At 38.7% G+C, this 23,107-nt stretch overlaps 1 protein-coding gene across 5 annotated transcripts; it reads right to left on the minus strand.

The window, feature by feature from the left end:
* Window positions 1–53: 53 nt before the first annotated feature.
* On the minus strand, window positions 54–21,736 carry esrp2 (epithelial splicing regulatory protein 2). 5 transcript variants are annotated; one of them, XM_044106214.1, is made up of 16 exons: window positions 21,601–21,735; window positions 21,272–21,424; window positions 20,684–20,812; window positions 13,778–13,891; window positions 13,183–13,297; window positions 12,918–13,013; window positions 12,586–12,640; window positions 11,996–12,106; window positions 11,124–11,256; window positions 10,822–10,864; window positions 8,552–8,853; window positions 6,734–6,967; window positions 6,380–6,578; window positions 4,445–4,646; window positions 4,143–4,356; window positions 54–1,395 (listed from the first exon to the last, which is right to left on the minus strand). In XM_044106214.1, exons 2-16 carry the CDS (start codon window positions 21,401–21,403, stop codon window positions 1,234–1,236), a joined length of 2,241 nt encoding a protein of 746 aa, XP_043962149.1. In that variant the 5' UTR covers window positions 21,404–21,424; window positions 21,601–21,735; the 3' UTR covers window positions 54–1,233. The 5 variants fall into 5 exon arrangements, with proteins under 5 accessions (XP_043962149.1, XP_043962113.1, XP_043962121.1 ...); XM_044106186.1 differs by adding an exon at window positions 3,167–3,266 and having other exon boundaries at window positions 1,260–1,395; window positions 21,272–21,734; XM_044106204.1 differs by lacking the exon at window positions 54–1,395 and adding exons at window positions 3,167–3,266; window positions 3,846–3,874 and having other exon boundaries at window positions 21,272–21,735.
* Window positions 21,737–23,107: the final 1,371 nt, after the last annotated feature.

Here is a 23,107-nt window from a genome sequence, read left to right on the forward strand (position 1 = left end):
CAGGACTTTGAATAGTTTAGTGTCCCCAATACAGTAAACGAATGATGCATGGATATTTGTTTATATTTTTATTGTTTACATTTTATACATAGACCTAAATTCATGCATCCTTACATCGCAACAAAACAAATATCTCATCTGCCACCAGAGGCTCCTATGCCTCTTGTGGGCCAGTATTGCACTCTGGGTAATGTAGGCTTGGTAAAGAGAAAAAACTAAGACAATTCAGCAGGCCTCTCACAGGAAAGAAGGGAAAAAAAAAAAAAAAACTCCTGCAGTTTTACACATCTCTGGTTGTTCACAGGAACTGAATCATGGTGCAGACTGGTTGTTTTAGTCTGGAAACAAAACCAAAGCAGCAGCTGCTATGGGTCAATCAATATGCAAGACTGCAGGGAAAAAAAAAAACTAAGTAATCTTTACATTTAATAAAGTCTCAGCTTTTGTAAATAAGTATCAATGAAACTAGAATTAATTTACTGTCAAACTGTTAAAGATGTGCAGCATAGTGTCTCTGCGAGTGGAACAACCCAAAACATCTGTAGTGCTTAGAAAATACTTAGAGGTTTAGACATGCTGGTGGTCACAAAATAAATGCTTTTTAAAAAAGTCACAAGTTAATTCATACACTGACACAGATGTGCTATACAGTAGTATAAACTAATATTCCCTGAAGCTTAAAGTCACTTACTAGCTACAATTTAAATCATGACAGTTTTAGCATGCTGATTGACTTTGTTTCAAAAGTATAAAGTAGTCCTTATGGCTTAGACATTTTCAACAGAACTAAACTGCTGGAGAATATTTAGCCTCCAAACATTTCTTTTTGCAGCTAACAAAAATGTTCATAAACACAACTCTAAATCTGTAAGTGGTTAAAGCGTTGCAGTTCGGAAATATAAAGACAAAAGTGTATAAATGCATATACAGCCTCAAGCAGTTCAGGAGACAGGTCTGTACAGTTTCAAAGAGCATGCAGAGTGGCTGCATGCTCTGTCCAGGCTACAAGCTATTCCTTCCCCACCAGCAGGAGCAAAGTCACAAAGTCCAGCGTCAGGCTGCTTCGTCTGTGGAAGGCCCGGCTCCAGCAGCAGCTTTAGGAGTGTGAGGACCAGCGGAGAGGTGTGTGGTCAAAATACAGATCATACAGAGAGGGAAGAGTTCGGCAGGTTCTCTGTAAAGACTTTGGAGGCATTTATATTAGAAAGGGGAGGAAAGATGGAGAGCTGGTGGTCAGTTACAGAAAACCAAGTGGATCGGCTGGCCGTAGAAAGGATGGCCTGAGTGCTCGGCTACGGCGCGCCGGGCAATGTCCTCGTTGGGGAAGGTGACCAAGGCCTCGCCGCTGCACTGACCGCTGAAGTTATACAAGATAAGAACGGCGTCTGGTTGGAGCTGCAGGAGGAGAGAGAGAAAAATAAAAGATGCAGTGAGTCTCTTCAGTGTCCAGTAAGAGAAGGGAAAACCACCAGAGGGCGCCCACGGGGAGTTAAGGAGGAATCCCGTTTGACGGGCTCATCAAACCAGTCCAGTTACCAAAGCAGAAAGACTAAAGAGCAGAGAATGAAAACAGAGGACATGCTGTTCTCACACACCTGAAACCAACAAGACCGGCAGAGACGACGCACACAAAAAGCAGCTGTCAGTTCACATGCACTGATGTCTTTCACCAAGATCAAATTCAAACGCAACAAACATACACAAGTCATTTAACAAAACATAAAAAAAAAAAAAAAGATAAAGCAGTAAAATCCAAGACGACGGGGAGTAAAATGGAAGCATCAGACATTCAACATAAATAGTCAACATCTGTGCTCCTGAGTAAGAAAAGGCTCAAGTGAAATATTGTGTATTTTCACTTCTGGAAACTGAAATCTGGTACTTTAACTTAATGAAACGCTGAAACTTCTGTCAACAGGATCGCTACAGATATGTGAAGCTAAAAGATGGCAGGACCCCAATTCATTGAAATAATGTGTCGACTTCAAATCTGTACTTCACGTCTTATAAACCTTTCAAACATTTAGCAACTTACTAAATCAGGTGGTTGAATCTCCATTTCCATGCCAGGGAAATGCAATCGAAGCTTTACAAAGAGTTCAACCATCACGGCACAAAGCAAACACCTGAACATCTTCACTATTTTAGTGACACAGCTGACACTGAGGGGATGTGGGTACAAAAATTGTGAGAATAAAATAGCTAGAAAATGGAATTGATATTTTACATTTAGAAACGTGGCAGGAATTGAGAATCTGGTTCAAACCAGGACTGAGGCACATTATTGGCTGTTAATGATTCCATTAAATATTAAATGTACATCTTTAATAAAAATGTGTTAGTAAAAAGAAGGAAGTTAAGATGAAATTATTAAATAAAAAATTCTGAAGTTTGATCATTGAAACTAAAACAGTGCTCATGCAAATCAGACAAAGAGCTACAGATGAAAATGGAATTAAAACATTTATTAATGGGGCACAAAGCAAAGCTCCTAGGCAATTAGAAAGCATGCAGAACTGCAAATCACTGAACAGATTAGATGTGTAAAGGGAATTGCAAAAGTATTCATTTATTTTTACATTTTGTCATGTCGGTCACAAACTTCAATGTTTTTTTATATATATAATTTTATGTAGGAGTGTAAGGAGTGTACAATTGTGATATCTAAAATTTAATAACCACTTTGTTTTGCAAAAGTATTTTTTGTCAATAGTATTAAAAGGTCTGGAAAAACAACTTTTGAATATGATGAGTGAACTAAAGATTAAGATTTAAATCCAATGTCTTCAAGCAAAATTGACCCTGATCTGGTATTGAATTTATATTGTAGCTAAAACAGTCACTTCTTTAAATGTTTTAGAAACTTTATGATCTTCTAAAGCAACTATAGGTAATCGCACTATAAAAAAAAAGATAAAAATCAAAGCCAAGATGATTCATAGTTTCAATCGTGAATGTTCTAATTTCATCCCATGTTACAAGGATATGCTGCTTTGTGTTAGTTTATCACATTAACTGTACATAAAAACATTAAAGTTTGTGGCCCAGACTTGATTTCCAGGTGTATGATCACTTTTGCAAAGTTCTGTAGATTAAATGATGGTTAGTTAGGATTTTCTGAACTGAGGAAGCGCCCCGTCTCCGTCTGCCTCGCTGCTCCTCTTACCTTGGGGTGAGCCCTAAAGGCAGAGCCACTCTTTGGGCTGAATCAGACTCCTGGCCTGTTCGTTCATCTGAACCAAGCCGCTGTACTCGTCAGGGCCGTACTGCAGATACAGTACAACGATGAACACACAGTCAGGCTGGAAGGGCCTCAACATTGGGCAAGACATCACAATGCAGTTTTTTTTTTTTTTTACACTCACACAAAAGATACAGATGTGTAGAAAGATGACAAAAAAAAAAGAACAACAACCTCAACATAAAACCACACTGAAACAAAAGAGAAATTCACCAAATACTGGTCACATTTGAAAACAGGTAAGAGTATTGAAAGTTTGAGGATCTCTACATCTTTCTCAGGACCTGTGTGTGAGAAATCATACTGGAGCCAGAAAACACACGTATCACCTACAGAATCTAGAAAACAACAAATTCATTAAACAGTGACAATCAGCTTTCAAAAAAAAAAAAAAAAAAACACACACACACACACACACACACAAAGCGTACCGACATTTCTCCAAATGCAACTTAAAATTGCTTCCTTGTTGGTGTGAATGAATGAAAGAAAGACCAGCAGCAGAGCCAAGATATCTGCCCCAATAACAAACAGCAGCACCAGAACCTGCCCCCTACCTAAACCCACCGCTTTCCTACGTGAAGACACCTGTCATGATTCATACCTGCATCAGCGGACTCCACCTAATTCAGGCTGGCAGCAATAAGTATTGCAGCAAAGAGGAGCGGGAGAGCACAAGTGAACACATGTAACTCAATTAAACAGTGCAGTTTGCAAAACTCCACTGCATGTTGTTGCAAAGTGTGTGAAAAGTTCAGTGTTTGGGAAAATAAAAACAAAAATGCAAAATAAATCGTAAATCTTTTTGCCAGGTTCTAAAACTGCAGGACTCTGATTGAAAATAAAAATAGCCGAGCATGAATCTTAAACAAGGACTTTCTGTTTGTGCCTTTGCTCTCACCTGATATCCCTGGAAGAAGCTGAGGATGTCTTTGACGCCGGTGTTGTACGGCAGACCCTGCATCCTGACCAGGGCGCCCGGCTGCGGCAGGACGGAGGAGGCAGCGGCCGGGTGGGCCGGAGCTGCAACAGGGTGGGCCTGAGCCGCCACCGCAGCCGCCATGGCGCCCGGTGGAGCCGCAAAGTAGCTGACAGTGGAGGGAGAAACCGGGGGGCTGGAGGGAGAACGGAGGCGTCAAATAAACAAACGGGGTGTTGCTTACTTGATGTACTTCATTTGCATATGCTTTGTTTTTTTTTTACCTGGGGTAGTAAGCAGTGTAGTTCATGTTCATGTTCATATAGAGATGCGGCTGAGGGGGGTAATAGGCCAGAGCGTGAGCAGGGCTGTGCATGGTGGTCGGAGGGCCCCGGGGGGCCGCCAGCAGGGGAGGTTGGTACAGGGCTTCAGAGAGGATGGCAGGTGAAGTGGGGAAGGCAGCATAAGCTGTAGGAGGCGACAGACCTACAGGAGGACGGGCATGGACAAGACAGCTTATAGACAACCCCGCAGAGCAGAATGCAGAACACGGATTACAACAGTACAGTTTGTGAAAACACTGCTTCACCAGAGACAGAGTCAGAAGAGTGTTTCAGTTCTGTCTTGTTCTTCATTTGTCTTTAATAGAGCAGAATGCTTGTTAAGCAGACAGACAATCCTCTTTACATTGGAACTGCACCCAAGTTTCACCACTTTACTGTTTGAGATTACAAAAAGAGAACTCTGCTGCTGCCCTTCCATCTTTGCTGCACTTTTTGTCCAAACTTAAAAATCTCTTATGTTTGAAAAGATCTCTGAAACATGAGGACAGGACCAAGGTTAGCAACTAGGACAACTAGCTTAGAGTTTGAATTTTTTGTGGTTACTGATTCAACAGTAACCACAGAAACAGATATTTCTTCACAGTATCTTAGTGCAGAAACATTTCTTATAAAGTTCATAATGATTAAAAAAGGAAGTTCAACAAGTTGCGGTAAGTTTCAAAATCTGTATGTCTGACACTGTATGTCAATGGTAATTTAACTATTTTTTACTTTTTTTGCTTCAGAGATATTTGTATTCACTATAAATTGGATTAATACTGGAACTCCACATCCATGTAGAGCTGTATTTACAACACTAACAGCGTCCTTTAGCTCTTATACTTACAATATAAACAGACAAGTGAAGGTATTGACACATTTACATAAAAACAGCCTCTGTCTGCTTGAGGCTGTCTGCAGGTCACTGACCCTGTGAAAGCCGAAGCCATTCTAGGTATGCTAAGACAAAATCTACTTTAACAGAAAAAATGACTTAAATTCCATTTGTAAGTAATAAGATATAAAGATAGAAGAGCTAAACCTCTTACGCAGCTTTAAATGGTATCTTATTATCAAGAAACATGCAAAAGAAAAGTTCTCTTTTTGGTTTCTAATCTAATCTCTTACAGCAAAGGCAGATACGAGTCACAATCGAGCAAAGTACAGTTAGCTGCTTTCTGCTTCATCAAAATCACATTATTGTTTAAGCAGTAAACAGGTTTCTACCAGCAGGCTACAATGATGTGATGCACTCTTTATATTTGTCTTCAAAACACCATCAAAACAGTCAAACTCCAGGAACACGACTCATAACACATAAGTGTGAGGTCACGTCAACGTGCTGTAAAAACACCAGTCTGTGTGGTATTAATCTCTATAATGCATTTCATTCGTGAGCCAAGTTAATGAAATACATGAACTTTTCATCAATCTAATTTATTGAATATGAGTATGGTTGATGAGGACAGCCAGAGCTCTCAACAACCTTTAACTGCCTCTTTCATCCAGGAAATGACAGAAGTGAAAATAAATAGTAACATCAGAAATTCTGTTTTTCACAATTGGAGACAAGTCTTGAAAGATCCTTTCTGAAAAGGTAAACATGCAAATCGTTTAATTTAAAACCTTCATTTGACAGAGGGATTGTTATTTTTTTTTAAGCAAGCTTTATTTCTGTTTGAATCTAATACAACTTGGTGCATATATTGTATTGTTATTTTCTAACTCACTGAGAACTAGAAATTGATATGTGAGCGATAATGGAATCGGAATTGTTGAATTCTTATCAGTTCCTTTCCCTATGAATTACACATAATCAATAAAATACTGCAATTTGAAAAGGAAAAAAAAAAAAAGATGGTTGATGGTAAAACATAAAGTTGGGGAGGAACTCACAGGGCAGTTTGCAGGGTGGAGGAGAGAGGCCGCTGCGGTTCAGCGTTCCTCCCATCAGAACAATGCTCATCTCCTCTGTGGAGCACTGGAAGACCTCAACATACCGGTCCTTCATTGTCTTTTTGTGGCACTTTTGGGCCACCAAGAACGCCTTGTCAGATGACTTCATTTGGATGAAGGCATCGCCAGAGGGTCGGCCCTGTAAAGGAGAAAATCACCAAAACCATCAGAACAACGCAGAAGGCAGAGAGAGATAAACCTGATTATTATTATTTATTTATTTTTTAAAAACAGCACTTGACTTTGTGATACCACAGCTTTAAAAGTTTTTCATCTCCGTCGCAAACCTCTCACCTGCTGGTTAAGGACCATGTGGACTCCATGAGTCTTGATGTCAACCGTATGGTCGCCCATGAACTCCAGGATGTCCTCGATGCCGGCGGTGTACGGCAGCCCGCGGAGCCGCACGCAGTCGCGCGTGCTGCTAGCCGTCGGGAGGAAGGGAGGCGTGGAGAGGACTGGAAGCGGTACGATGGGTGACGGAGGCAGTGTGGAGATCAGAGGTGTGGACATGTAACGATTCAGAACCTAACAAACACAAGATCATTTATTCAGTGAGAAGAAAATAAAGTCTTAACTGCAGATTTAAGCCAGACAAAAACTCCAATTAATGAGATTAAAAAGGCAGCACTTTTTTTTTTTTAAAAAACACAAGAAATTGGCATGTTTTGTCACTTCTCCCTGTTCCCATGACATCAAGTGAGGAAGCAGCTGCTGAACACTGGTTTCACATAGACTCCTCCCAGCTGAAGCCATTGACAACGAGCATGTTTGAATATAAAAATAGAAGAAAACCTGAAAGTTTCACTTCATGGTACGCCCAGTAAAATGCCATTATTAGAAACCAATTTAACCAAAAACAATTCTTCCATTTGAAGGGCAGCCTACTCTACAGTGTGGCCACCAGCAGCAGCCTGATTGAACCTCAAATTTATAGTCTCTTCAAAGAACCTCAAAGGTATCCTTGATGGATTCCTGAGATTAGTGAAACCTTTTTTCCCCTCACAGACGGGATCTTGAACCTTAAAACGCATGAATGTTATGACCCTAAAGCATTACGTGCAAAATGAAGCCATTGCCTGTCAGTACCTGCCAATAAATCTCTTGTGTGCCTGATCTCTTTTTTTCTTTTGTGCTGAAAACTGAAAAAAATTAGCATAAATGAGCTTGTTGGTGGTTAAATAGAGTCAAAGGTCCCAAGTTGCCTTGATGCGTTAAAAAAAAAACTGCAATCGGTAAACCACAAAAGGGGAACATGCATAAAGTTCAAAATGCTGCCGTTCATTTTCTTCTTGCCACATTTCTGTATTCAGTAACTGTGTGTGTGAACCAAGTAGTGCACAGCATTTACAATTGTCTGATTTTGCTAATAAGATTGTAACAAATGGTGAGTCTTCATTTATACACTTTTAGGAGGCTCCATCTCTCATTAACTTAAGATCCTCTTCTTGCCACAAGTTTTGACTGCACAAAATAAAAGATACATGAAAACATGAATTTTTGCATCCATTTGCATTTGCTGGTATTTTAAGGGATGAGTTTGACTTTTCCTTATGTCTACTCAATTTCACATTAGTTATGACATGCAAAGCAAATGATATCAATGTCGTTGTACCCATAAAGCATGTTTTAGTACAAAATCCATACAAGGTTGTAAGTGAGACTTTAGGAAACTTTGAATGCCTTGTTTTTCTTTATGTCCAGAACATTCAGTATTACTAAGAAATGTGACAACTATGGTTTCTTGAATGTTTTTCTCCCAGGATTTTTTTTGTCTACTATTTCTGGAGTGTATTTACACGGTGGGCTCTAAAACAAGTCTGTTTACATGAAGTAAACCCCCTTGTGCTGAGTGACGGATCTTCCTTCAGTGTTGATCTACGAACAGATTTTCTCCCTCCATTACAGCAGAATGTGACTGAAATCCCTGCCATCCCACCACAACGCTCCACTTTTAGTTCAGGATCAATCAAGGCAACATTCCAAGTGTGTTTATGATAAGGACATAACATTATAGCATGGCATAAAGCTCAAAAAAGTTGATTTTTATATTTGAGAGTGTACATTTCACAAATCCACACACACACACACACACACACACAAAAAAGCTACCTGTTGCACCTCGGCTGCAGTGCTCCGAAACAACTCTATATATCGCTTCCCCAGAATCTGTTTGTGCTTCTTCAGAGCGTTCTGAGCGTATTCCTCACAGGAGAAGAGCACGAAGGCATCACCAGTGGGCCGTCCGTCGGGGTATTTGACAAAGAGGAGCCCCTCTGTGCCGTCCGTGACTGGACTCTCAGGGCCGAGGAAGGACAGCACTTCCTGTGTCGTCGCCGTGAACGGTAACCCGCGCATTCGTATGATCACCTGGTTCTCTTTAGACAGGAATTGGGCCACCTCATTGGACGTCCCTAAAGTAACACATGATACATGAATTATAATGCAGATACTTATTAAAAATGGAAATTTTTATGTTGCCAATTTGCTTTGACAGGCACACCACTTTCAGTGACCTATTAGGATTCAACTTATCTTTTGCAGCAAAATGTATGTCGTTTGTTTTTTGTTTTTTTTTAAATTAACTCCAATATAAATGTAATGTCTAGGAAAAATATAATACCCCAACATGTTTTGTCATAACTATAAACTAATTAAATAAATTTTTAAATTAATACAAACAAAACTAAAGTTGTTAGTTAGGTTTTGTATGCAAATGCTTCTCTCTTGTGTTTATTCTAATCTATTTTTAGCTTTTATCATTTGTATTAATTTTAGGTTTTTCGACCTCTACAGGTACATACAGAAGTTTTATTTGACTTTATTTTGTACTCTGAAAGCAGTATATTACGATGATTTTAATTATTGTAGATTTGTACTGCCTACAAAGTATATTCTTCCTTTAACCAACAACAACGAAAAGATTTCCCATCCTTCACAATAAGGGGCAGTCTGAAATTCCACTGAGAGTAACAAACAACAGAAGTAAGCCTCTTGCTGGTACACACTGGTACCATAATGAAACGATTGTAAATCAGTCCCAATTCACTCAAATACGCAGATTTTCACTTCACAATTTACGAAAAGTTCACTTTATTCCCATTTTGTTAAACATAATGTTTATTTGTACCATCTAGTAGTGCAACAGCAAACCAGTGGTTAAGATGTAAAGTGGTATTTTGTTACAAGGAAACTGGCAGCTGCAGCAAGCTGAACCACTTCAGATCCATCACACTGCTTTATTGACTCACCCTCATCAGAAAGTCATTTACATTTGGGTGGCAATTTATTTCCTTTAGGTAATGCTACCCTTTACTTTGATTCAGTGCAAAAAAATTATTTTAGGTTTTAGGCAAGAATAAAAAAAATAAAAAATAAAAAAATAAACTGACCACTCAACCAAAGATTACAATATTTAAAACTTTTGACAAATAAGATTTTTGTATCAATAGAAAGTATTGTTAAACAAGATCTACACAACAAGAATTAAACTTTAAATTATCACTTAGTAGCACCATGATGCAAATCGTCTTTCAGTTTGCCTTTTAGATTACACAAAAGGCTTGCAGGCTCTGATGTGACAAACTTATGATTCAGCTTAAAGGTATTTCAGAAATCCTCTAACCAATAACATAAATTATTTACTTTTCAAGTTGTAAAAAACGTTAGGAAATGTTAATGACCACATACTGTTCTTTCATGTTTATAGCTTTCACTTAGCCTGAAAAAAGGTATCCATGTTGTCTGATTTATTTGCTTAAAGTCTTGAGTGCTTTTGATCTGTATTGATCCTTACTCATCCGTGTAAAGTCCAGGTCCTGACTAGCAGCCACTGTAAGCTATCTGTTGAGAGCTAGTGTGTCCGTTATCTCTGTCGTGTATAATTGTTGGCCGCTGTTCAATGGTCAAGAGGCCCCAGGTTCTGCTTTTGTCTTTTCACACCCTGTTTGTAACAACAGAGAGTCTGTCCTTTCACCGTACACCCGCCCTCTCTGCCTCTCGGGAATCAAACTAGAGCCTGAATAGGTGAGCCGCTCGGAGCCTAGAATGACATTTTTCTGCAACTGGCCTCAGAGGGCTTGGTGATGGTGGGTATGGGGGTGCACCGCTCACAAAGTGCCTTTTATTAGATGGAGAGCGGCTGCCGGAGAATCAGTGGATTGAAGCAAAAAAAAAAACAGGTAATCGGAGAAAGAGCTACTGCGCGCTAAGGAGCTGCAACTTTACACACAGACGTGTGCTTGGGGGGGTGAGGATAGGAAAGTATGAGAAACCACAAAATAAACTCTTATATAAACAAAACATGCTTGACCAAATATTTATGCAAATATGTGCAATGAGAAGAAAGGAATTTAAAAAAAAAAAAAAATCTGAAATCTGACCTCCAGCAATCTTGAGAAATTCTTCTCCCGTTGCTTTGTAGACCTGACGGAAAAAAAGACAAAAACAATATATTCATAAACTTTAAGTGCTAAGTCACATGACTCTGATAAATAACAGTAAAACAACTGCTGGGATACTAGAAGTTATTCAGGATTTTCACTGAATCTGTGAATTTTTGATTTACAGATTCAAACCGAGATTCAAACCACACTGAAGATAAGGGATCAATGCTCAGTTGAATAGATATTAAATTAGTAACTGGTAACTAAAACCTAAAGGCGCATAAGTTAGCAGGACTAACTTCAATATATCTGCTGCCCATGTGATGTTTGTGGCGCTCCAGAGCCAGGTCTCTGTGCTCTGCGTTGATGAACCGAACCAAGGCTTCCCCGTTCCTCCGGCCCTGAGCGTTCAGACAGAGGGCCACGCCACCCCTGAAACACACGAAACAGATGTCTCAACAAACAGAACTACACAACAAATATCAAAATGATTTTAAGCTTTCATTTTTTGCAGAGAACAGTACTTCAACATCTTTGTCATCAATGACAAGTGGTGATTTTGTAACTTCCACATTTCACCACACACTAACCAATAACTATTACGTCAATAAACATGTTTTTAGTCCAACTTTGATCGATTTATTCTTTTACAGTGCTAAAGCTACTCTGGAACAATCATCTTCAGTATGTTAGAATATTTAATTGTTAAAACTAATAAAGCTGTAAAAATTAACAGACTCTCTTTAGATGTAGTTTACCATCTGACTTGAGTTTTTCCTATTTTTTTCCCCAAAGCTGCCATGCACACATTTCTGATGACATCACAGAAACGATAAGGCAGCCGATCAAAGTGCCTTTGGCATTTCTACTTCAAAGGATGTTTATAGGCATTCAGTACAGCTGCCACAAAACACCTTATGTGTATGTCGACAGTGGATTTCTATTTTGCAGTGAAAAACTGCTATGTTTTTATTATCATAATATATATATTTAAAAAAAACACCACTGGATCATTGAATCATTCAAGTATATTTTGTGGAAGCTCTGACAAAAATAAATACATCAGCTCCTCTTTGTCATCCAGGATGCAGAGCGTCAGCTGTACCATGAATTTAAATAATTTATTCATTGTAACAGAGGTTTAAGAAAAAAGCAGTTAAGTTGAACATACTTGGCAATATTGAGTCCCTTAAAGAAACGAGCAATATCCTGGTCTGAGGATTGCCATGGAAGGCCCCTTGCTCTGATCACCGTCTCGCTGTCCACCGGCTCCGTCTTACTGCTACAGGAAAAAAAAAAGAAAAAAAAAAGACATTTGAGAAACTTGAGCAACACAACTAAGAGCTGATATTCTTGGTGCTTTTGCACACGACTTAGATTTCCCCCCAGTCTTGTTCAGTTTGAACTAATTGCCCACAGACGGCAGAAACAGGGCCCTCTCCCAGTAAGTGCTGAACACAGTGACTCTCTTTTGGTTAAATGTCAGCGGGTTGAAGTGATAGCTCTTGGCTGCCTGGGAAGAGCAGGATCTACTGCTTAGCTACTGAATATCCAACTAAGCACTTGATGGCAAAGTTGGACTGCTCTAATGACACACTTGTGTTTTCCTTGTTGCTGTAATTAATGCTCTCGGACCAAGGTTTGAGATTTGAACACGATTGGAGAGTTTGGAGGCGGGGGGGTTGCTGGTCTTTAAGCAACACTGCACTTGAAAAATGTGAAATATATGCATAATTGAGAAACAAAGAAAGGTTTACTTACCATGTGCCAGAGTCAAACTTGGAATTCACAGTTTCAGCACAGTAGAATTTGTGTTCTGGGGAAAAAATATATATATATTTTAATACATTAAACAAGCTGAAAATAATGTCCTGTTTGGCTGCAAATAAGAGATAAAGTCTAGATAGCACACATTGGGTTAAAGTTTGAATTATCTCTATATAGTAACACATCTAACATTTTTCTTCAGGTCATCCTGTCATGAGCTGGCTTATTCCTTCCTTTTTCAGAGAATGCTACAGCCAGCTATTTTAAGGATCTAATATTACTGCATTGCAGACTTATTCTGTGTACCAACACTGGTAGTTACTTACTGTATGGCTCATCCAGGATGCAGAGTGTCAGCTGCACCATGCTTTTCACCTCCCTCACACCTATCATCTGCTCTGACACCACAGGGAGACCAACATCTGTGCCCGCTGTTAAGGCCGTCGACTTTCAGCTGGTTTTAAAATCATGTTCTTTAGCTGTTACACTTTTATCTTTAAGTTAAAAAGTAAACATTTCAAACTGTGTGATATTTTTGCCCTGTATGCTGTTTTTTTTAATCCCTAAAATGGAAACGAGAACAAAGGATACAATCCAACATGGAGGAGAGTGTGAGCTTCTGAATAGAGCTGGCATTCGGGCAGCATTTGAGAAACTCTTTCCGCAGGTCCACGAATGAAAAGAAACACTCCGGTAGTACAAGATTCTGGACAGAAAATAAAAAGTTAAAGAAGAATAAAGGAATTAATCTTGACGACAGCATCAATACATGGGTTACAACAAGAATATGCTCCAATATTCATGTTTTATGAGAGACTCAGGAGCCCCAAAATAGATTTATTCTATACAAAACTCAAAGTGTGAGCACATTCCCACCTCCTAAACTATTGTTTATGCTTTTAAGTTGTTTCTAACACATCCTTATACAACTGGTTGAGTTAAATTAGTGATATTTTATGACATAGCAAGATATATATGACAACCAAAAACATGTAATAAGTACTTACTTCAAGCAGAACCATAAACCATTTTCTAAATATATGACTTTATAAGATTAAGGCCCCTTAACGCTCAACCCCCAGAAAATACAACGGAGGTTAAGTTGCAGGTTAAGGGATTACAATAATGTCCTTTTAAATAAACACACACAAAAATAAGACCTGGACAGATTTTTTTCTAACTTTACCTTCTTGGAGGCTTCTGGGTGGAGGGCCTGTCGAATTACTAGAGGACCGTTCACCAAGAGTGTGTACGAACTTCTGCCGAGGCATTTTACTTCTGATGACACAGACTGCTGAATCTACATGAGAAAACATGGAAAGCACAAACAAGTGTGGGTTACTTTTTATTTATTACATGGGAAACCATTAATTAATGTGCTTAGCCGAATATATTAAATAAATAAAAAAGAGGTGTCCCGTTTTCTTAACACAGATTTGCATTAAATGTTTCAGATTTATATAATCTGGTAAGAGTTTAAACCAAACAGGGAAATTGGAATTTAAAATGCACATAAGTGAATGTGTTTACGTGCTTGTCATTTGATTTTTTTTTTTTGTTTGTTTGTTTTTATCTCCGTCTCTCATCAGGAAAGAGGCATGTCTAACAGGTTTCATTGTTAGCAGCGAGAAGGGAGGGAGGAAACAGAGGGAAGGAATGATCACACCACTAATCATTAGGATCACAGACTCTCTTTACACAACCTTCAGCCGTTGTCATGAGGAGGAAAAAAAAAAAACAAAAGCAAGTCTAACCGGCTCTGATGGCGACAGCAACCAGGCCTGAATGCCAGCACACATTCATGTTTATTTATAACACAGAGCTGTGTCAGTCTGTAAGAGAGGGGTCAATTTTCAATAACTGATAGTTTTTACTTCATGTAATTCTTGGATTTATCAAACATTTGTGACTCAAATCAATCCTGCTTGTCTTACCATAATGTACTGGTAATAATTTTAGAGACTTGAGATTTAAGAGAGTCTACGTAACCGAAGACAAAATATCAGGAACAAAGGCCATGGTATAGTCTTCTAAAATCTTTCTGGAGTTTCATGCTTTATGACTTAACAAGCTGAAGATCAGCTACTGCATATTTTGGGCGATTTGCATCTAACACAGTCCCGTGTGAAGAAGCATTTAGACCATCTGGATGCGGAACCACCTTCAACTCAGCGACTGACTGGTTCCCACAGCCCCTGGCGATCTATGGCAGGTTTTTAGGCAGTGGGAGAGTATTACAGGTCCATGTTGGGGCATGCTTCATAACATGTCTGATTATTTGACAGCTTCAAGTACCGACTAACAAGACCAAAACCTGCTGTAGGGTTAAAACGGCTGGACAGAAACTCTCAAAAAGCAGAAAAGGTCAGACTGCTTGTCTACTTACAGCGACCCCTTTAAACATTTGGCATGGTTGCAGTTTTTCAAGGTATGCCAAGGTTTAGGGAAACAAAAGTTATACTTTCAAAAGCCAGGCTGCAGTTTTCTGCAGGTGCGTGGCACAAAAAGTAGTGCAATGCTCCCCCTGCCCCTACTTGTTTCTACATACTGTAGGTCTGCTGGTTAAAAGAGGGCCCCCTCAATGGTCCCTTGCTTAACACAATGACAAATTCAGCCGTTTGGAAATATTTCAAGTCAAGAAAAACTCTCAGTGTGGAGACTAAAAGATTGACAAATATCACTCTTAATGAGGTAACAGCCTCTTTAAAACTACACCTGGAAAGCTGCAAGCAGAATTTCTGTTCAGCTTATATGTAGTTTTTAAACTTGTCTCAATGTTTAAAAAGCACAACAGCATAAATATATGATAATGAACAAGATATATTTGTAAAGAATTTAGTTTTTTAAAATTACTATTAAATTCAGCAGATGTACAGGTCAAATGTTTGCTTTAGCTTATGCATAAAATCTCAATAAATTTATAAATAATACCTTCTGAGTTGATATAATGGAGGTCATAATTAAAATATGCTAATGTTATCAAGATGACATCAATATGATGTTACAACAAAGACAGTACTGTAACTAGCGGTCAGAATTAGATAAATACCAAAGTTGGTAAAATACCAAAGCATCAGGATCCATAGACTTGCTGTAAACGTTTTTGTGGCAGATAAGCAGTTCAAACAGAAAGACTAATATCATCCTTTTGGCAAAGCATAGACAACAAAAACATTTGATCTAAAATCAACCCAGCTCTTTTAATTTTCTTGATCCATTTACATAAAATGTTAAGCAGATGATGTCACAAAAGGTAATTTGTCCTCATAAATAAGGTCAAACATCCATCTTAATTTCTGAGGTTTTTAATGTCCAAACAGTTAACACAAAGAAAAAAAAAAAACACCAAACAAATCATGAGACGGAAGTTTCTTAACTAAGCTGCACATTTTAAGTTTGGCAAAGCTGAAGGATTTCTTATTTACAGTGATAACAAGAGTGAGCTTCACTCATACCTGAGCATACAGCCCCACCTCAGACCATTACTAAAGCTGGATTACTGAGAGAAAAGCAAATGTTAAAGAAAAGGTGGAGACACACCCTCTACTTTTCTCTTCAACTTTAACAAAGAACACAAAGTAAATATGCTGAACATCATACAAATCCCTCACTGATAACCAGTGCAAACCAAACCAATAAACTAACCACATAACTCATTTCACTTTCACTGTACATTATTGATTGTACATTGAATATAAAAAAAAAAAGAGTCTTGTTTAAGCCAAAAATCCAACACTCCCTTCCACAAAAATGCACCAACAATTAAACAGGATCGCGCAATCCCTCTCTGAAGGGCGATTCCAAAGATGAGGGGGAGGAAGTGGCCTTTGCACATGGCTCTGTGTAGAGTTTACTCTCCACTGAGGCTGGACTGCTTGCATGCAGAGGTGAGGTAAGATGGAGGTGGCTGGAAAAAAACTCCGATAAGAGAAGCAGGGAGTGTCCTGACAAGCCATGTGGGCAACTGTTTAAACACACACTTGCACCAGAGAAGCTACTGACACAAAGACTGCTCGAGACTGGGTCAAAATCATAGCAGAAATGTGTTACCTATAATCATCTCAAATATTTGATTTTAAAACAGCTGATAAATATGAAAAATCCAGTCAGTCAATATGCATGTTGTTGTCCAATGTCTTTAATGTCTGAAATCTTGAATTTAATTTGCACTCTACATGTAAAAGGTAGCGTTGTTTTGGTGCCAGAAATCTTTACAGCACAGAATCACTTCCAACTACCTGCTATAAACCCTACCACAATACCAGCAAAAAAATAAAAGTAAAAAAATCATACTTAGCCAACGTCATCTGTGACTAAGATCTGAAACAGTTGAATCTGAAGTGAGCTCTGAAACTCAATGTTTCACAACAATGTCTGCAAAATCTAAGGTAATGTGCAATCTGCACGCTGCAACATGTTGACGTCTGACTGAAAACCTAGCCTGTCAAGTCAGCAGCGGTTCAGCTCAGTTTGTTGTTTGTAGCAACTAAAATAACTTGGCGTTTCTTTTCTCAGAGCAGACAACAAAAGCTGAAATTATTCGGTTGGAAATAAAGTTAATTGAATCAAAAGATGTCGCATTTTAGATAAATATATAATCGTCAGCCGTGTGATCAGCAGTAAAGCCTGAATCAAACAGATAGAGAAATAAAAAAAGATTATCCTCATTTATGCATAAAAGCATATGTCCCTGCCCTTTATCCATTTGACATTCGACGTTAAAACATTTGCTGTTTTATGCGGTTAGAGACTGAAAATGTTGAGTTTAAGATGCATTTCATAAATAGATGCTTGATCTGAGTCAATCAAGTGGAAAATTTAAATCTTTGCTTCTCTATTTAAAATTGATAAAAGCCACCAACCAAGCTACTATTCACACAATATTGAAATACAAGTGAAACTAGCAAAAACCCACGTGATCAATCACACCAGGTTTCACTACTTTAATAAATCGTTCACCTAACAGATGCCCTTGGGCCAGTGACTGCACACCTCAATATAAAATGCCCACCTAAAGTGAGAAAATAGCTTTTTATATTAATGAACATGTAGACAAATGAAATAATATTCAAAACATCTGCTCCAGACCTCTATGCAGCAAAGGTGTTCAGAACGTTCAAATACCAGGAAAAACTGTAATTTTCTTCTCTTCCTTAAATAAACAAAGTAATCTCAGAATGACCTACAGGGAAGGAAAGTAGCCAGTCACACAGAGGTATGAAAAGGACAAACTGAGTGTTTGGGTTAATATTTGAAGGTTCAGCACACAGTCTCACCTAAATGAGATAAAGCCTTACTCAGTCTGTAATCATGACATAATTTCACCAACTTTGATTAAAAAAAAAAGCTTTGTCTTTTAGAAACTGCATCAGTGGTAAAACTGAGAAAAAATGAATTGACCAAAACTGATTTGGGAAAGCATAGTTTATAGATATCATCTACTAAAAGAGTGACAATTATCTGCTTAGTCCAAACAAGCAATCCTAATGTTTAGCAACAAGACACGCCCCTAACAGAGGTGACCACAAAAGCAAAAACATTTCTTGCAAGAATGACTTCATGAAGTGCTGCAGGAATAGAATTGCACACATCACACACGCACACTGTGGTAATAAGTTTGCGACGCTAAAGAGGAATCAGGACTAGGGTGCTGACACACCCTGTTACAAGGCAGAGTTGCTGAAGCAGCAAGTTGTTTTAAAAACTGGGCTCCATTAGCAAACATCCCACAACATTGGGTCATTTGAATCTTCTTTTAAAACATGTCAGTTTATACCTACAATTGATAAGACTACCATTTTTATTGTGAAATCAATATTTTATCAAACATTAAAGCATGGCCTTTTTACTTGAGCTTTTTTCCAGTCTAACCATTACAGAAACAGCAGCCTAAACTAGGTAAGTCAACAGAGCAGACAAACAAGTAGTAGCAATCTGCCCCTCATGTCCTGCAGCCTAAAACTGAGGTGCAGTCACAGGTAAACACGCTACCTTCCAGATGTCTGCTGTATGCATTAGACCAAGACAAGACCAGACCTGTGACTCCCCTCACACCGCAGGCTCTGCCCATCCCTCCTGAGCTTCAAGCTGTCAGCGCAGTTTAACTGTCATGGCCAATGACATCTAATGCAGGTGGAGGACCATTTTTCTGAGAGTCAATGCAGGAAATCTGACACTCCTTACACTAGCTTACAGCTCAATACCCAAGTCAGGCTTGTTCTGTCACATCTTGCTCTGGGCAAATTGTGTCATATGAACATTTTGGGTTCATTAACCAGCAGACTTTCTCATGGTCTCATGGACTGTTTGAAAAGTTGCTGCGGTTTTCCTTTTGAATAGTGTTGGGCGGGTTACTGGTATGAAGGGTTTAAATCATTATGACTTAAAAGCAGTAACATTTTCTCAAAATGAAAGAAACACCGCTGGAGTGACTGGGGTGTTACCTGGGCGTTTGCATTTAATAAAAACTGTTAGAATATAATAGAAAGTAAGCTACTATTGGTGAGCTATCATCGCCATTTGGGTTCTAATCACTTTATCAATAATTATTATACAACTGGCTCCATTGTCCCCTCAAAATAATTTTATTAATACTATTTTTGGCTGGATTATCAGGAATTTCAGTTGACAAAATAGACAAGCCTAACCCTGACAAAATGGAAACAAACCCAGAATATCTTTCTTTTTCTTCCCGTTCCTGTAAGCAATGTATCTGAGGGAGTGCAGGATGAATTTTACTGATTTCCTGACATGATTTATATCTCAGAGATCAGCTCAGAGATTATTATATGGAAAATTTCAAATGAGTAAACTGGGCCAAAGGGGAAGCATGATCAAAGCAGGGCATAATGTATAGTCTTCAAATATAGCATATAACATATATATGTGGGAGACTGTGGCTGTATGGTAGAGTAGTCGTCTTGCAATTGGAAGGTTGTAGGTTCGATTCCAGCTTCCTCCTGCCACATGTCGATGTGACTCTGGGCAAGGCACTTGACCCCAAATTGCCTACCGATCTGCGTATCGGTGTATGAATAGGTGTGTGTTTGTGAGTGCGAATGGGTTAATGTGACTCCAGTGTTAAGCGCTTTGAGTGGTCAAAATGACTGGAAAAGCGCTATATAAGTTCAGTCCATTTACCATAACTACAATAAACTAAAACAATTTGAACATTGTTATTATTCATGCCCATAATTTGTGAAAATTAAGCAATGCTTTAGATAGACAGGTGTAGTAGACCCAGTCTTTGACAAGGTTGATGTGCTATGTATTAAGTTAACATCCCAATACTCAGGTTAGCTGCACAGGACATGACGAAAACGTAACATATTGCCCATTTTAATTTTTTTCTGATTTATCACCTCCATTTTAAGCAAGTTTTCTTAGTTAGCCGAACAGGTACCCATCAGTAATGTACTTCGATGTAATGGTGAGGAAAACATATTACTTGAAAAAACTGTTACAACTGGCTTTGCTCTGACCAACATGGCTCCAGCGAAGTTAAAGCAATTGAAATAGGAGTGCACACAAATAATTAATAATGTTTTCACTTTTTTCTTCTACATTCAGTTAAGTTTCCACAAAAACAGTCCAACAAGAACTAATAGCTGTGTTTGATTAGTTTCTTAAACACTTGCAAGCAAATGCCATGTTTTCAACAATGCCAAGAAAACGGTTGGGATTAGAACTGCAGTTTCACCCTTTAGATGGAATCTGATCCTGATCCAACCCATTTAAAAGCCTCATTTTGGCATGACAATAAGCTGAGGTTCCTGTCAACAATTTCTGACATAAATAAAATTCATTCTTTGAGTTCTCTTTTCAAAGTTTCTATGTTCCCTCCCAATCTCCATCTCTCCCCTCGATCAGAGCCAATACACAGCTTTGTGGTGGAGCTGACAAGTAGTTGTCAAGTGCCAAGAAAATGTACTGTGATGTTAAGTACTTGACCACTCCCAATAGGAGGAATGGGTGGTGCTGTGTTTTTTGAGACCATAAATTTCCAAACTGGTACATACAAAACACAACAAGGTATGGCAGGGAGGGACAGAGTCTTAATCACAATAATTTTAATGTGACCTATTTGACTCACCTGTTCCAGAACTTTGTCCAGGGGCTCAGCATCAACGATGTCCTCCAACGTCAACCCAGTCTCTTCTTTACACTGATCTGTCAGCTCATAAGTGTCTGGCTTGACAAAACATTTATGAAGCTTCCCAACCTGTGAAAGGAGTTTAGGGGTTTCATGTAGCAGAACAGAGCGTGGATGGAGACATAAAACGGCATCAAAAAGCCAAATTATGGCAAAAGCCCATCACATCAAACAAAAAGTGAACTCTTTTCAAAAAAAGGTTAGACAATTGACAATGTAGTTGCAGAAGCAGTTAATTGTCAATTAGGTCAAGAAGCTTACATGCTAAACCAAAAAGGTGTGTTTTCTCCATTACGTGAAATCCCACCGTTGACAAGTAGGAAACAAAATTTGATCACCTGTTAAAAGGTGAGCTTGTAGCGTTAGCATTATGAGAGCTGCAGGCGGTAACAGAGAGCACACCGTGTTGATTTAAAATGACAAATTGTTCAACTACAAGGCGGACGCTGCGCCACAAACACTCTGAGCTACACACACAAGAAACCATATAACTGACGAACAAGGTGGAGGGGTCAGAAAGGTCCGTACCTTTTTCTCATGTAGATCCACAATTTGCCACACCAAGAGAATTATTTCCCTCTCATCCGAACCCAGTTTACCCCCATTTGCACCAGCTGTTGCCCCAAAGAACACCACCAGAGTATCACTGTGCGAAGCCATCAGGGACCACAAGGGTAAAAACTACAATTAGAGCAAAGATTAAAATAAAAAAATAACACGAGGGTTCACCTTTTCCAAGTGATAAGGAGAGCGAACAAAAGGGCTGGAAAGTCAGTTGAGATACACGCAGAAAGAAAGAAGAGTGGGGAGATTACTTCCAGAGGAGCCACGGAAGAGTTTGCGGTCAGAGACTCTACCTGTTGCTGTACTTGAGCGTGTACTATCCAGAGATACTGGTTTGACTGGTAAAGAAGGGTGGAAATCCGTGTTTCCTTCACACGAACTCCATAACAAGCCCTGAAGGTTTTTTTTTTTTCCTCCACTCCTATTTTTTTTTTTTTTTTCGAGTTACCTGTGTGGCTCTGCCTCTCAACGAAGAGACAGGCCTCGCCTATTGGCTGGATTACAAAGGTGAGGGCGGGACCTCATGATGAATACTGGAATATCATTGGATGGCTACTTCCTGTTAAGGAAGTAGGTATAGCACAAAGGCTCATCCATGAAGCCTACCGATGTTCAACAATGATAGAGAAGGCAAAGTGCAGGTAAATGAGGAACATAATCTTAGCTACTCCATAAGGTCGCATTTGAATATTGCTAAAGTTTATACGAGTGTAGATAATTTGCATTAAATTAAAATATACAAAATACTACCCTGAATAAAACTTAATCTGAAAAGAAGTATTTCAGAATTTCAATATAGACACAAAAAGTGATGTATTTAGTGACAAACGTGTTAGAGTATTTTGACTGCGTTCGTTTTTATTATTATTTCTTACAGTAAATAAAACTCAAACTTATGTTTTTCAGAGATTCTAAATAAAACATAAGTGCAATAAAGAAATAATTTTAATACATTAATATCATTTTATGTCATTGTATAAAATTACCTCCATGTACTGAACAGTATATGCACTCAAAACGCACTTTGGGCTCTTTATGAATTACATTATCAATGATGTGTGGCATGGAGGCCAAACCTGCAGCACTATTGATGGCTCAGGTTGAATTGTATTGAATTGATTTTATTTCAATGCGACAATTCACATTAATGAATGTACAATATTGCTATCAATACACCAGATTCAGCAATTGCTAATTTCCATCCGTAGTCTCATTGCTTTAATAGAGGCCTTCAGCTTGTCTTATTTGTTTGGTCATCTTTCTCAAGACAAGCTCAGTATTTTAAAGTTTATTTATTTGTAATCTGACCTCTGTACTATAACAATCTGAGAGACCTAAAGGCTTCCTGCTAGTTGACTGGAGTTATTTTGGTTCTCTCCATGTTGTTGCTGCTGACACTCCTTCTCCCTCTCTTCTTTTCCTTTATCTCATTTAAATCCCTGGTCTCATATTTTTGTGTCTCGTCCTGTGTGTGTGTGTCGAATCATAATTTCTAGTCAAACCAGTCTGATCACCTGAGGAACACATAGAGAGGCTGCCAAGCTGAACGCCCATGTTAGATAGTAATTTTTACTATCACGCAGTCACAAAGTGAGCAAGCTCAAGCCCTGATATAAGGTGACAAGTACAGTCTTTGGTTCAGTAGGCGCAATTGACAGAAATGATAAATTTAGACCATTTAGTAGCTTTATAATGCTAATAAATGTAGTCTATATTTTTTATATCTTTGTCCTGTGACATATATGCACGACATGCTGCTTCCTATTTTAAGAACATACCTTATCTTCCTTTTTCTATTCT

The sequence above is a fragment of the Gambusia affinis genome, linkage group LG02, assembly GCF_019740435.1.
Source record: "Gambusia affinis linkage group LG02, SWU_Gaff_1.0, whole genome shotgun sequence".
NCBI classification, from domain to species: Eukaryota; Metazoa; Chordata; class Actinopteri; order Cyprinodontiformes; family Poeciliidae; genus Gambusia; species Gambusia affinis.